At 35.5% G+C, this 15,328-nt stretch overlaps 3 protein-coding genes across 3 annotated transcripts; 2 read left to right on the top strand and 1 right to left on the bottom strand.

Moving 5' to 3' along the window:
• The first annotated feature begins 6,179 nt into the window (after positions 1–6,179).
• On the top strand, positions 6,180–8,018 carry GGS25DRAFT_479738 (uncharacterized protein). Its single transcript, XM_049260038.1, has 2 exons — positions 6,180–6,905; positions 6,980–8,018. The coding sequence occupies exons 1-2, from the start codon at positions 6,818–6,820 to the stop codon at positions 7,270–7,272; spliced, it is 381 nt and encodes a 126-aa protein (XP_049118531.1). The 5' UTR covers positions 6,180–6,817; the 3' UTR covers positions 7,273–8,018.
• A 58-nt stretch (positions 8,019–8,076) lies between these two features.
• Positions 8,077–10,449, bottom strand: GGS25DRAFT_479733 (PNK3P-domain-containing protein). Its single transcript, XM_049260037.1, has 7 exons — positions 10,252–10,449; positions 9,954–10,132; positions 9,747–9,859; positions 8,989–9,668; positions 8,709–8,851; positions 8,184–8,590; positions 8,077–8,100 (listed from the first exon to the last, which is right to left on the bottom strand). The coding sequence occupies exons 1-6, from the start codon at positions 10,418–10,420 to the stop codon at positions 8,423–8,425; spliced, it is 1,452 nt and encodes a 483-aa protein (XP_049118530.1). The 5' UTR covers positions 10,421–10,449; the 3' UTR covers positions 8,077–8,100; positions 8,184–8,422.
• A 303-nt stretch (positions 10,450–10,752) lies between these two features.
• GGS25DRAFT_163090 (uncharacterized protein) lies at positions 10,753–13,116 on the top strand (the record flags this gene model as incomplete). The annotated part of the gene is made up of 1 exon (XM_049256510.1): positions 10,753–13,116. The coding sequence occupies exon 1, from the start codon at positions 11,293–11,295 to the stop codon at positions 13,114–13,116; it is 1,824 nt and encodes a 607-aa protein (XP_049118529.1). The 5' UTR covers positions 10,753–11,292.
• Between the last annotated feature and the right edge of the window lie 2,212 nt (positions 13,117–15,328).

The raw sequence follows: 15,328 nt of genomic DNA, 5'->3' as shown, positions 1-15,328 counted from the left end.
CTTTTAAAAACTTAATAACTTAAAATAAAATTACCTTATCGATAATATAAAATACTAATCGACCATTAATATATATAACGTTAATATATATTATATAATTAAAATCGATATTATCTTTAACGGTAAATTTAAATTTTTTTAATATATTATTATATAATTAATATTAATAATAATATTTAATGATTTTTTTAATAATTTTAAAATTAATATCGTTATATCCGGCTTTTATAAAAACATTATAAAAACGTTTAATCGTTAAATAATTAAATTGTTAATATATTTAACATAATTCCTTTTTTATTAAATAATAATAAATAATAAAACGTTCTCGTTTTATTAAAAACCATAAATAACCTTATTTATAAATAATAAAATAATCCTTATTTTTATAAATAAATATATTCTTTACATTGTTAAAATATATCCTTAACCGATTTATATCGTTTAAATAAAGTAAAAAAAAAATATTTATAAATATAATTTAAAATAAGATTATTTTAAATAATATTAAAACTTATATTATACTTAAGTTTTATTATTTTAAATTATCCTTAAAATAAATTATATATTAACCGGTAATAGTCGTATTAAATTAAATATTTAAATAAATTTATTATAAAGTTTTTAATTAAAGTTCACCGCTTAATAATATCTTAACTACTTTTATATTAAAAAATATACCTTAAAAAGCGTTAATATATTAATTTTTTAAATAAAACGTAATTAATACTTTAAAAATCTTATAAAAGATTGTAATTATTACTTTTTTTAAATCGTTATTATTAAATAAATTAATTTTAATAAAAGCATATATTATTATTTAATTTATAAAAATGTTAATAATATTTTCGTTATTAATAACATTATATTAAGTTAAGTATTATATTAAAAAAATTGGTTTTTATTTATTATTATCGTAAATATCGTCTTAATTTTCGTAAATTATATATTATAAGTTAAAGTTAATTTAATTTTATTTTTTATCGTCGCTTATAACGACGTTAATTCCTTTATAATTTAAAAAAAAAGCAATAAAATCCTTATTTATATCTTTTTTTTTAACTTTTTAAACGTAGCGACGCCATTTATTTTTCTTAACTTTACGTTTATTTATCAAATATTTTATTAATTAATAATTAAATTTATTATAAATAAAGCATTTTTATTAAGACATGGCCATGGACATGGATGTGGCCATGGACGTGGATAGCCACTTTCGTGGTTATTTATAACTATTACTATGTGAGTATTCTTATGGTTAGTGTTATTATAGCTAGTTAAACCTTATTTATATATATATAGCTAACTTAAAACGCTAAAAACTTAGCTTTTTTCTTCTCTTTTATATATTCTTTATTAATTAATTATTTAACCTTTTAAGTCTTATTATTTAATAATATCTTTTATTATAATTAAAAGATTTTTAACCCTTATATTATCTCGGTTTATTCGAAGGGTAAATAATATATTTACTTAAAAAATCTTTAAACCTTTTAATTATTAAAGGGTTAATTAATAATCTTATTTTTATTTATTGTTTATATTTTTATTAATTACCTAATTATGGACTTTATCTTTATTTATTAATTAATTATAAATCTTATTTTTATTTATTAATTATATCCTTATTTTGCTTATTTTTATTTATTAATTATATCTTTATTTGCTTATTTTTATTTATTAATTATATCTTTATTTAGCTTATTTTTATTTATTAATTATATTTTTTATTTATTATTATATAAATATTTACGCCTTTAAGATAATTTTTATATTATTTATTTATTATTATTTAATTACCTCTTTTTAATTTAACTAATTTTTATAGATATATTAATTTATTTTAGTATATTTAACGCCGGTTTAACATTTATTAAACGTAACGAATGTTTTTCTTAATTAGGAAACGTTTATAATTAAAACTATTTTTATTATTTTAATTTTTGGTTGCTTTAATTAACGAGATTTTTTAATTCTCGGTTTTTTTAACCGACGAGATTAACTTTTAATTTTTAGTTATTTTAGCCGACGAAACCTTTTAATATAACCATTTAATATAATTATCTTAAAACCATTATTCCCTTTATATTCTTATTTTTATATATTAGTAAAGCTGTAAGAGTTTTAACGTATAAGTTATTAGTAAAGTTTTAAAGTAACTTAATATTACTTTAACTACTTAAGGCTTAAATATATATATTTTATTAAAAAAATTATTTAAAGTTATTTTAATTATTAAAGTAATACGGGTTACCTTAAAAATTATTATTAAGGATTAATATATATGTGTATTAGATAATGTGGACGTTATTTTTTTCATTAAAAAAGGGGTAATATTAAGATATAATTATAAACATAAATGTGGTTATAAACGTGGATAACTATTCCCGTAGCTATTTATAACTATTATTATATAAGTATCCTTATAATTATTATTATTATAACTAATTAAACCTTATTTATATATATATAATTAGCTTAAAACGTTAAAAGCTTAGCTTTTTTTTTCTTTTTTATATATTCTTTTTTAATTAATTGTTTAACCTTTTAAGTCTCATTAATTTTTTATTTTTTTTACTTTATTAATTATTATAACGACGTTTAAATTAAGTATTTTTAAAACGGTAATTTCCTTAAAGCTTATTATTATTTTTATATATTTAATTAATTTAATATTAATTGTTAAATATAAGGTATTATAAGTTATAAATATTATAACGGTGGGTAATTTCGGTTATATTACGTAAGTTAAAGTAAATACTTTTAAATATAATAAATGATTTTAAAATAATAATGTTAAAAGTTAAGTAATTTTAAACGGCGTTAATTATGCCATTTTTTAAGTTAATATTTTCCATATAATTAATTAATAATTTTTTTTAAAAACGTTAAACATATTTAATTAATATATTAAAGTAAATAAGTAAATTTTTATTAAAATTCTCCTTTATTATAATATAAATTATAATTATTTTTTATTTATATATATACATTTATTAATTTTTGGTAATATAAAAAAAATTTTTAATTTTAATAATTATTTGCTTTTAAATAAATTCTTTTTAAGTAATTTAATTATAATAATATTATAAAGTGCGGTTTTTTAATATAATTAAATAAGCGGTAATATAACTTAAAAATAAAACTTTAACTTTACCATATATATCCTTAAAAATTTTTATTTTTTCGTTAAAAATATTATATTTATTATTATTAAATTTAATTTTATTATTATTATATATTTTAACGAAATTAATAATCGCTTATAAGTTTTATAGTTTATACGATAATTATAATTTATACGATAATTTTTATTTAAAAAAAGTTATTAATTAATTATTACTTTAATTCCCTTAATTATTTTATCCTTAATTATCTTAATTATTTTAAGCTTAATTAATTATTTTTAATTAAAAACTTAGGTTTATATTTAAAGGGTTAAGGGATTATAAGTTACGTTATAAAATTAAAAAGCTTATAATTAATTTTTATCGAAAAGTAATTATATTATTAAATAAAAAATAATTATTATTATAATTAAAAAATTAATTAAATATAATAAGTTTTTAACCTTAGCTTAAACTTAAACCTAGTTTTAAACTTAAAATTAAAATTAAATTTTATTTAATTTAATTATTTAAAATAAATAAACCATTTAATTTATTTAAATTAATCCGTTTATTTACATTAAAAGTTAAAATAATAATAATTATTTTAACTTTTAAAATGCCTTAATTTAATCTTATAAATCATCGTTTATAAGTTTTTAAAATTTCACTTTAATTGTCTCCTTTAAAAGATCGTTTTAAATTAATACCACTTATATTTTTCGTATTTTATTATAACTTCCTCTAATAATTAAGGTTTTTTATAAAAATAAATGTTATAAAATACTTCGTACTTATATTCGTAACTTTATTTTTTAATAATGTAAAAAAAATTTTTACATTAATAGCCTTTTTAAATTTCTCGGTAAAAACGCGATTAAAAGTTTATATATTATGCTTAAAAAAATAATTAATTATTTTTAACTTTAATGTTTGATTTAATTTATCGAAATATTTTACTTTTTAACCGTTAAAATCGACTTAATATTTCTTTTAAAAATCTTTATTATAAAGGTTATCGTTATACATTAAAAATATCTTCGTATAATATATATTTAACGTTAAAACATTTAACTTATTAATATTTTTTAAATCCACTTTTTTATTATTATATTTGTCTTTAATATATATATCTTATATTAAGCGGTTATATTTTTATTTAAGATTTAACTTTAAAATTAAAATAATAACTCGTTTTTTTCCTTTTTTAAAAAGGCCCGCTATTTTAACGGTTATTTATATAAATGTAAAATAATAAATATATAAAACTTATTATAATAAGTAAATATTAAATATAATAATAATAAAAAATTAAGTATAAATATTATAAAAAAATAAATAAACGTTAATGTAATTAAGTTTATATTTATAAGTTTAAGTTTTTAAGAAAAACTTTTATAAGAAAAAAATCTTTATAAATAATAAAAAATATAACCTAAAATAATAAATTTAAATATAAAAAGTGTAATCGTAAGTTAAAAAAAATTTTTTTTAATAATATAATCACGCATTAACGCGAGATAACGCAAGGTTAAAGTTTATAAAATAAATAACGTATAAATACTTAATTATTAAAAATATAACGTAATTATTTTTAAAAAATATATTCTTAATTATATTTTCTAAATAAATCGGCTCGGATAAATATTAACTTAAATAAGTTTTTTCGGTTTAAATAAATTTTTAATTTAAGTAAAAAAATCGGTTAAATTTTATCGAAGTAAACGTTATCTTATAACTTAATAAAAAAATCGTTAATTAAATCGTTTATATAAAAAACTTGCTCGTAATATTCTTAAATATTATTAACATAAATATATATAATACCTCGAATATTTATTAATAAATCTTAATTTAATTTTTTTATATATAATAAACGTAAACTTATAAATGTAAATATAATATAACGTTTTAAGGTTTTTAAATTAACATAAAATTCCTATACTTATAATAATTATAAATTTCGAGAAATTTTAATTTAAAAATTTCAAATGAAATTTCTTATTTAAAAATTTCCAATTAAATTTAAAATTATAAGTCTTTGTTTTTTTTTATCCTAATATTATCGATAATATTATTTAATATAAATCTCCTTATTATTTATAATTAACTTATTTTATTAACCATTAATTAATGTTAAAATAAATAAAATGGTTTCGTAATTATAATAAGTTATAAATAAAAAATTAAAATTAAAAATATAATTAAAATTATTAAATAAGATAAAAAGGATTAAAAATTCTTTCTTAATTAAAATAAGCTACAAAGATAAGCACAAACCATGTGGGTCACATGACTATTCCCCACAATTCCCACAGATCCTAAATAGAGGCTCGTGCTAAGGGATCTGTGCCATCTTAAACAGTTAAGCACACGACGCTTACTATGTAGGTATTGTACAAGATTCGTGGACACCAATGTTTGTGGCATGATAAATCTTACCTGAGTGACGTTATTTGTGTAAAATATGACAACTTTGCTATAATGCTAGGACTCGGGTGTAATACGACAGAGTAGAACTAAAGTTGGGTTTGATTCCGAGGTCAAATACGACTGCCTTATTAATAAGTGAATGTCACGAGAGTGTGGGATATGCAGCAGCAATGCAAAGTTGGTAGCCATTGTAGCCATATACCCAGCTTATGTTATTATATGTGGTGCAGTTATGCATGGAAAGATCTCGCCCAGAGATTTGGGGAACTCGGGAAAATGGTTATGGGTTAATGGTAAAAAAGTGGTAAAAAAGTGGTAAAAAGTGATTGGCAATTGGATTTGGGCAATAGAAACCCAAAATGTCCGATAATCGCAGAGTCTAACCTGGCCATTTCCCTGCATAGTTCTTGCATCTTCCTGCCACTTGAAGATCGGTGGAGACCGATGGCTCTGGAAATGGTACGATGGTAGCCCCAGCAAGCATCGATTTAGTTCAACTAACCCTTGCAGAACTTCACCAACCCCAGTAACAAACCTTGCAACCCAAGCTTAATCCAGGGCAGTAACCACTGATGGACTTCATCACTTCCAATTTGTGTCCGAACTTTCTTATCAGTGTTCAAAAATCATCCTACGCCGCCCCCTCACCCATCAATCACTGCCTAACGGCCACCTAAAGTAATAGTTGTTACTTCCAACACACTTCCATTATCGGCGGTTGCTAATACACATGTGTATGATTGATGCTAGTGCCGTCTACAAACGTGCTTACCTAGTCCCTTGTAGTGTCTAGTACCAACTTATTAGTAGTCCTTACATCCCACAATTTAAGTCGCGACTGGGAACTCGAAAATACAAAGCTCAACACAATTGGAGTTTTCTTCTCTTTCCTTTACCTTCCAAAGTCTGTATTTCAACCACGACTAAGTTACCGCTTGATCAATAATTTTTATTGGGAAAGTGAAGAAGGAAACCAGTCAGATCTCCTTCCATAGTCTTCTCAATTATAATTCAATTGTCCTAAGAGTTGTACATACGACAAATAAATTTATCACATACATCTCCGCACGACCTCGCTGCTTACCATCACTTTGACCCGTCGTCACTGGCCGTCGTAGTTTTACCCCAACCGAAACTCCGAACTATTGTTCTGCTCACATACCCGAGCACCCTCCGTCAAGTATTTAATTCACGACATTTGGAAGGAAGAACTGTTCTTTCCTTCCCTACTCTAGCCTTTCAAACACCTATTTGTAATCGACATATCATACTTCGCAATGTATGCCACTCGAGTCTTGCGCCAAGCGGCCGCTCACGCCGAGCGCACTCCTCTCATCCGTTTCGTTGGCAAGCGATCCATTCCTGGTAGGTCTTTTCTAGTTAATTTTCTCATCTAGACATAAGACAAAGGAGTTATTAACACCACTTGTCTGCAATAGAGAATGTAGACCACACTCCCCACCCTCACCCCGCCTCTCCTAGCGGTGCACTTCCCAGCCGGACCAACGGCAACTCACACGCTTCCTTCTCTTCCTACCGCGACCATGCCCAGCAACACGGTCCTCTGCGCAAGACCATTGGCGCTCAATCTGCTTCTCAATTGGGCCCAATTCAGCCTCCCAAGGGTGTTTACTTCGACCGCAACCAGCTACCCGAGCGCTTCCGTCGCACTCCCCTCAGCGCTGCTGAAATTGAGGCAGTCGAGACCGGAGGCGCCGCTCTGTTCGGTTGAGCACCCTTCCGTCCCCGTTCCAGTTAATTGTTACAATGGTACATAATATTACCTATGTAGCACATGACGTGGGACGTGCTACGGAACCACGTAATGTGGAACACGATTGAGAGAGTCAAGAAAGCTGAGCGACTTACTACTAACGGTGAAACGATTTTGGTTCGTCCTCAGCTGATGATGGGAGAGAGCATTTTTTTGGATCTAGAACTATGGGGGCACCGAGTCATTACCTATGCCATAGGTATAAGGGGATTTGAAGAGGAGCTACTTCTGGTGATATCAACTATACCATTAGTTGGCTACCTCGTCAACCACGGGACCTATATCCAACATATGCCACGCATTACTTTTAACGAAAGCGGCGCGGGAAACACAACCACGAGCCGCGAATTGTCATCCTTAGTATTGGGGGTTTGCGTCAAAAGAAGCAGATTTACCTGCTTTGTTTGTTTTTAACTGTACGGTCACCCCAAAAGGTTCAGCATGAGTTTGGCGCTTTTTGGTTGATCATTCGAGGGCAGGATATGGATCCAACAAGGGTAAATGAGCATGAAAGGGAACAGGAAGGAGGAATGGGCAGAGTTCATGACATGTCTGATGTGTACCCATCTAGCGATACCCTGGTGTTCAGTGGTGCGAGAGAGAAAACTACGCACTCACGGCCGTTTCCTTGGCTCTGTACGATACTACTAGTTAGTACATACCTACTTACTTGTAATGTTGCATAAATTCAATAAAGTCGTCTTGTATGATGGATTTGCTCTCAAGCCTGATTGTCTGTGAATGATGCTAACTGAAGGCAAGCGAGCAAATGGACAATCTACCTAGGTATGCATCTAGTCATTGCAACAGCTCTTGTGAAAGTATGTTTGAACACAGTATCCTACATCGTTGCTTACCAATCTAGGCAGGACTGACAAACATTATATACACAACATCACTGATACTGTCTGCATACATACATACATACATACATACATATGCAAAGGCTCTCTCCTATTTGTAAGCATAATGTAGGTATGGTAGTCTTACATATTACCTATGTAATGTAGGTACATGGACAATCACACAAGCATACAAAGCTATGTAGGTAGTCGCGCAAACGCATCGACCAATCTCACACCTAACCTGAGCTACTTACTTACGTAACTCAATTCCAGTACCGCGCCCAGACGTCATACTCGTCCCTAGTGCCCGAGAAGTTGAAGTCGTGCTCGACGATGTCCTGGAACCCCTCCTTGGCCCGCGGCTCCTTGAAGCGGGCGTAGAAGGAGTTGAAGGCGAGGGCTGGGAGGATGGTGCGGGATTCGGGGTTGAGCTTTTTTTTTTTTTTTTGTTATTGTAAGCTAATGAATGGCTTTGAGAATAAAGTAATTAAGGGAAAAATCGGGAATGAAAGAAAGGAATGGTGTGGCGTGGTGTGGTGTGGTACGTACCGACTTGTTCAAAGCCCTCACGGCGTCGTTGTGCTCGCACACGACTTTCGGGGCCTTGAACCACACGCAGCGGATGGGCACGTTGTAGTTGTTCGCTAGCTCGATCCATTCCTTCCTGCCGTCCGAATGCGGGTTCGTGCTGTCTAATTGCCCGTTTCTGCCGGTTAGCGTATATTTCCCGGTAAATACATTGTTCGTTGGCTGGTGCTAGCTAGTAGGGATCCTAGCATTCAAAGGGGAAAGTGAGGGACGGAGGGCAATGGATTGACTAGGTACCCACCAATAACTATCGAGTCCCCTCCGCTCAGCAGCTCCGCGGCCACTTTGAAGCACTTGGCTCGCGTCTTCAGAATATCCTGGTTCACGCGCTCGTAGCCTAGCGGCTTCAGATGTCGCCAGTAGAATGTGCTCTTGCCCGCGCCCGGTGGACCAGCGAACAGCACTATGTCCTGCTTATTCGTTTTCTCGAACACAACATCGCCATTGCCAGTACTGCTGCTGTCTTCGGCGGGGTATGGATAGCTCTCCAGATCGAAGTCTCTGGAGAATTGGCTGGGGGGCTCGTCGAGGAAATATTCCTCGGGCGTGTGGTACGGGATGCCGACGTTGTGCGCGAAGTTGCGATCCGAACAGCTGAAGTCCTTGGTGCTACCTTGGCTCTTCAATGGGTTTCTGCCACCCGCATCACCTACAAATAGGCTGCCGGCCAGGTCGACCTCGTCCTCACCTAGGCCATAGTCCCGACATATTTCAGCCCACATGCCGATTCGCGGCTTGCGGAAGATATCCTTTTCGGTAGCGGCGTATACCGCGGTCGGTAGATTGAGTTGCGCGAGTATGGCGTTGCATTTTTGCTTGAAGTTCACGACTTTGTTCTTGCTGCCGCCTTTCGGTGCTTTCGGTTTCAATTCGGGATGTAGAACTAGTCCAGCTTGGTTGCTAAGGATCACGACGCGATAGCTATAGAAATCGCATGAAAGTAAGTGACTAGATCAATGTGGTGTTGTAGGAAGTAGTAGATATGGAAATCCAACGTACTTTTCAGCATACAGCTGTCGCAGGCGCGACGGTATACTACTATTCCACCACTTCCAATCCTCAGGGCTATCCCCAAATCTCTTGCCCGACACCGTGGTGATCAATGTCGAATCCTGGAGGAGGGGAGAGTTAGACCATCCATATTCTTCTGTCCTAGGAGCTGCTCCTCATCAGCGGGCAAATGGGGTAGATGGCTTAAACGCGTACAAGATCGAATGCGGCTATCTTATTCCTTTTCGTAGGATCTGGCTTCTCCAGGTTTTCTGGCTCGTAACGGCCCACGAGTAAAGTCGGTGGCGCGTCATCATCGGCGGCGCGCTCGGTCCAGGTCGTCCGTTCTTTAGGCTTCTGAGACGTCGGTGTGAAGAAACTAGCCACGGCTCCTTCTGCTCAGCAGGTTCGCAGTTAGTGGCAGCCTCTTATTCAATGTTGCAGTTTAGGGATGTGACTAGACTGAAGTGGCAGTGTTGAGATGTTGAATGAACTAGCTAAGGAACAGACGCACCTGATATATTACTCTTCACTTTGCGCTTCAGAGGCGGCGGTGATATGGATTTCTCTATCGCTTTTCGCTTTGGGGCGCTGAAGGATGGAGGTGACATTATCCAGGAAAGATAGCTTGTGCGGGTTGTAGAGACAAAGGTTCGGGCATGTGATATTTTGAAGTTGTGCATGTTCAGATGTTGATTAACCTTTTGGTAATAATCTAATCTTCATGGTACAGTGACTTGGATGGACACCGTACCCATACTATGTACTGTAGGTATGCACGTACAGTGACGCACCTGGTGCATAACGGCTAGATATCTTATCTTATCTACTTATCTATCGAACCACTACATGCATTGTTGACTACCTAGGTATGTACGTAGTTACTATGCAGTACATATGAATTGAATTATACTATGTATGCAGTCTTCAACATGATTATCTAGTTGAAGTATGTAAAGACAAACATTCAATACAGTATATATATAGCAGTGCTAATAAAAGATGTCTTCTCAAGGTAGGCTAAGCCATACAGTTAAGACGTAGTTTCCTATTTGCGTGCCTTCCCATTACTTGTTTGTATGTGCTTAGGTACCTTGGTCCTAGGTATGCTCCTACAGTTTGCTTGGTAAATCGGGATTGTACGAGATAGGCTCTTGCCTAGAATATGGCCTTCCGTCCCATACCTTCCTCCATTATAGTAGCAAGTAGGTATATATCAGGAAGTCACCCACCCAGCATTAGTCCCAATGTTGGAAAGAGCACAGTTCAGTTTGTGAATTGGGAAGGCGTAACCTCGTCCCCGAAATCTATATAAAGCCTTCAACATTCTACCGTTTCTTCCATTTTTCTTCTTTCCATACAACGCATTTCACCCCATCGGTACGATTATCTAACTTCACAGTTAACTCATATCGACTTCAACATTGATTCATTCAACTCACATCAATTATATCCAATCAACTTATATCTATCACTTACATCATTCACTTACACTATTCACTTACACCAACTATATACAATTAACATACACCAATAACAGACAAATCAAGTCAAAATGTTCTCTTCACTACCCTCCTCTACCGAGAAGAGCATGCTCCTCTCCCTCCCCCCCTACATCCGACACCAAATCTACCATCACATCAACATTCCAGTGGACACAGTATTACGCCCACAAAATGAATACATCTTATACAATGCGGGCTGGCCGGCTTACAATTCCAAGAAAAACCACCCTTCTACCAAATCAGCTTTTCGTTTATTACTCGTATGTCGAGTAATTAACTCCGAAGTCTCCCACCTCCTATACTCTCAAAACACTATCATCATAGACGATTCAAGAGCTCTCTTAAACTTTAGGCCCACTACCATTGCATCCTTCACCTCTCTGAAGATGGGCCTAAGCTACATTTCGCAGCAGTATAACGATCATTGCTGCCATCTGTATGGGAGCAACGAAATAGAGAACTTCGACTCAACTGTCGCCGACTGGAAGGCGGCAGTAGACTATATTGCACCTCACATTCAACCTAGCAAGCTAGTACTAGAGTTGATATGTGACACCGACTTAGAAAGGAACAAGCTCGAAAAGGTGAAGGCTGCAAAGGGTATGGTAGCCCCTATTAGCCAGCTACCAACCCTACTTGGCTGCCATATCCGATTAGCCGCCAATCCTAACAAAGCGCTTTACGATATTGCCAAAAACGCTGCCACCCGGGCTGTGAACCAGCGTCGAAAGCCATTCCGATATTTCGATTTGCCCTTCGAGATACGAGAGCATATTCTCTCATTCACAGACCTCGTGACACCCCCAAACGAGGTTGAGTTCGAGTATGGCCGGGGATATAGGGTCTCCACCAAGAATAAACGCAAAACCCGAATTAGAAACCCAACAAACCACCCAACTGATCACAGGATATGCTGGTCATTCGACGATATAGAAAAGTTCACATCTTTTTGGGATGCTGAGGATTTCCTCAAGGAGAAAGCGAAGACACCATGCCGCTTTTCTGGCATGAACCAGTCCACGGAGAACCTTCGAGGCCATTGCTGGTGGCGTGACGAGTACTACAGCCAGTTCTACAGCTGCCCTGGTGCTGATGAAAACTGCAAACGTAGTATGAGGGAGCCTGGGTGCTTCTGCAGAGCACTACACACAGCGTACTCCCCCCTTTGCCGTTGCTGGGCGCCGCCGAGTGAACTTTTTGGTATCAGCAAAGCTTTCAAAGCAGATGCTGAGGCTGTATTTTTCAGCCAAAACCATATCATAGTCCGCGAATATTCGGAAGAGGTCCCAATAAAAGTCGCGAAGGGTATCTCAATTGTCCAATTTCTTGACAGCCTGTCTCCAGTTGCAATCCGCAACCTTCGATCACTAGAGATATGCCTGGACAACGAGAGTCTTCGCGACGATGCTAATCCAGAGGCCTACGAGGGTTGGCGGAGTGCTATTGAGCGCCATAAAAATAAGCTCAATCTACGCTTTCTTTGGATTCAAGAGGACCATAAAGGCCCTAGGTGGGGCTTCGATAAAACCAAGAACTTCGTGCATAGGAACATATGGTCTCTGGAAGATGTCGGCATCACGGCGCCAACCAGAACCCTAGCATATACATCCTCGGACGACAATGGCACGACGAGGTACTACTTGCGCCATCCTTCAGAGATATCTGTGATCAGGATGATGGATGGGTATGGGTCTCTGCATCTTATGAATACGTGCCAGTTCCGGCCTGTGACCGATGCCCCACCGAAGTTTGATGATGATGGCGAGTCTGGGGGGGAAGTTGGCAACAAAGGCAAGAAGGTGGAAAAATATAGGGGCCCTTTGATCGAAGGCTTCTTCCATTGTTCCGCTACCAGGACACAACCTATCTTCTAGATGATGAAATAAACACATCTCAAACATACCTAGTTAATCGTGCTCTAAGAGACGCCCGTGAATGACTTGATTGTCCTTGCTACATAAATTATGACAGTGGACTGAGTTCTAGTGAATTTGCAAGCTTACATTTGCTAAGTAGAGGTTTTAAGGGTGTGTGAGTTTTCGATAGTTAGCTACGTAGGTAGTAGAGAATCAATGTGATTGATTTGAGAAAGACAGTAATTATAACTAGGCTTCATTGTTCATTTGTGTTATTCATTTTTGTTCTCATGACTATTGCAAGAACCAAGCGCCCGATCCCACCTTCGCAGCCAGACCAGTAACTACCTAACGCCCAGAGAACCAAACCGTAGAAAAGAAGAGTACTGTGACGTGAAAGTTAGACCCGTACCACATTGCTTCACAACAGCCTAGCTAGAAGGAAGAAGCATCCATACCTTTCCATACCTTGCTTGCTCGCGAGCACCATCCCCCTCATCTACTCTACTCTACTCTACTCTACTCTACTCATCCCCCCCACCCTCAACATGCGCACTCAACAGCGCCCACTGCCCCTGACAATGCCTTTTAAACCCCTCTAGCGGCGCATACGCAGCATCGTTGCGCGCTTTCAGGACTCTAAAGCCGCGGCGCACGGCACCGCTGGGGTCCCAGCGCTGCGCCAGGGTCTCGGCCTCGGCTTCCAGCGACAGGTGCCGCGAGCGCTGCCCCGTTATCTGCGCGCAGAGGCGGTGCGAGGCGAGGTGGTCTGGTCGGGCGCACCGCGTGACGAGGAGCTCGGCGGTGGCGCGGAGGTGGGCGTAGGTCGCGCGGTATGTGGAGAGGGTGGTGTAGAGGGCTTGGATCTTGGCCTGGGGTTTCGTTAGATGGTTGGATGGTTGGTGGGGATGGAAGGGGGTAGGTGAGTGGTGGAGGTGAGGATGAGATATAAGGATTCACTACTTACAAACTCCTCTCGGCGCTGCTGCTGCTTCTGCGCTGCTGCTGCTGCTTCATCGGCCGCTTGGGCGGCGGCTCCGGAAACGAGAACCATGCTGTGGAAAGGAAGATTTTTTTTTGTTAGTATCAGTAGCGTTGCAATGGATGGGGAGATGGGGAGACGCGTTGGTAGAGTTGGAGTGTGTGTACATTGTGTCGGGAACTTCGCGAGCGCAGTTCGGGATGGCTCTGTGGGAATCTAGAATGGTTTTACTTACCTGTATTTTTTTGTCGGTTCTTTTGGGTTTGAGTGGAAGAGGAACGATATGCAGGTGGTAGGTTTGATGTGGTCAAATAACCAAGGTCTAACCAAGCAACGGCGGTTAGCTTGAATGTTGGACGATGAGAAGAGTACGGAATACTCAAATTCTTCGACGTACCTTGTGCAAAAGGGTTATTGCTTGATGTTCTCAAGCCGCGCGTGACTGGGTTGATGGTAGAGAATGTAATGGTGGATTTAAATGTAAAGGTGGTAGGAAGGAAACGCTTTTCGTGTGGTTTCGGAATGTGCATTTGTTTGTGTGGTAAATAGTAAAAAAGGCACCTGCTTCGCAGAAAAGGTTTTATCTACACTGTTGTAAGTCCTGATTTAGACGCTAAAGGGTAAGGTACCTTTAATGCACAGTCCAGCAATACGGACTGTGTAGTTCACCAAGGTCACTGGCGCTAAGCTAAGGGTGATTGCCTCAGGCGGCTTTAAAGAGCAAACTGACCCACTATTTCCCCCTTAACTGGGTGGGCGACGAGTAGATACCCAGTGCCTAATACCTAGGTGTTCACAGCATTTTTACATAGAAAATACTTCTACTGACTCAGGTATAAGGTACCGATTTCATTTTTGTGATATTGGGGACTGTTTTCAGTGAAGTTTCGGATTATGACTTTCGTATGTGGATCGCTTCACCTTTCATCCTATCTAGCCCCTATTCACACGTGTAAAAAGCCACGAGAGTACAATGGTGAACTGCCGCACAAATTACCCAGTACTCACTATACTCGATAGAAATAATGGAAAAGGACCTCTGATTCATTACGGATTTATATAGGGCACAATTTCTAATGGCAAGTAGCAGCGTCGCTTTTTACGATAGAAATAGGAGAAGTTTTCCACAAAGAAAATCATAGTGAGAATGTCATTAGAATAGGTGAAGCTGCCAAAAGAAGGACAATTGATGAATCCCAATCTATTATGACTATCTACCTAGCAAAGAAGTAAACTTCATCGTCATTG

This window comes from Hypoxylon fragiforme (assembly GCF_022984875.1).
Source record: "Hypoxylon fragiforme strain CBS 206.31 chromosome Unknown GGS25scaffold_3, whole genome shotgun sequence".
NCBI classification, from domain to species: domain Eukaryota; kingdom Fungi; phylum Ascomycota; class Sordariomycetes; order Xylariales; family Hypoxylaceae; genus Hypoxylon; species Hypoxylon fragiforme.
This window is presented reverse-complemented; position numbering and strand designations above follow the sequence as displayed.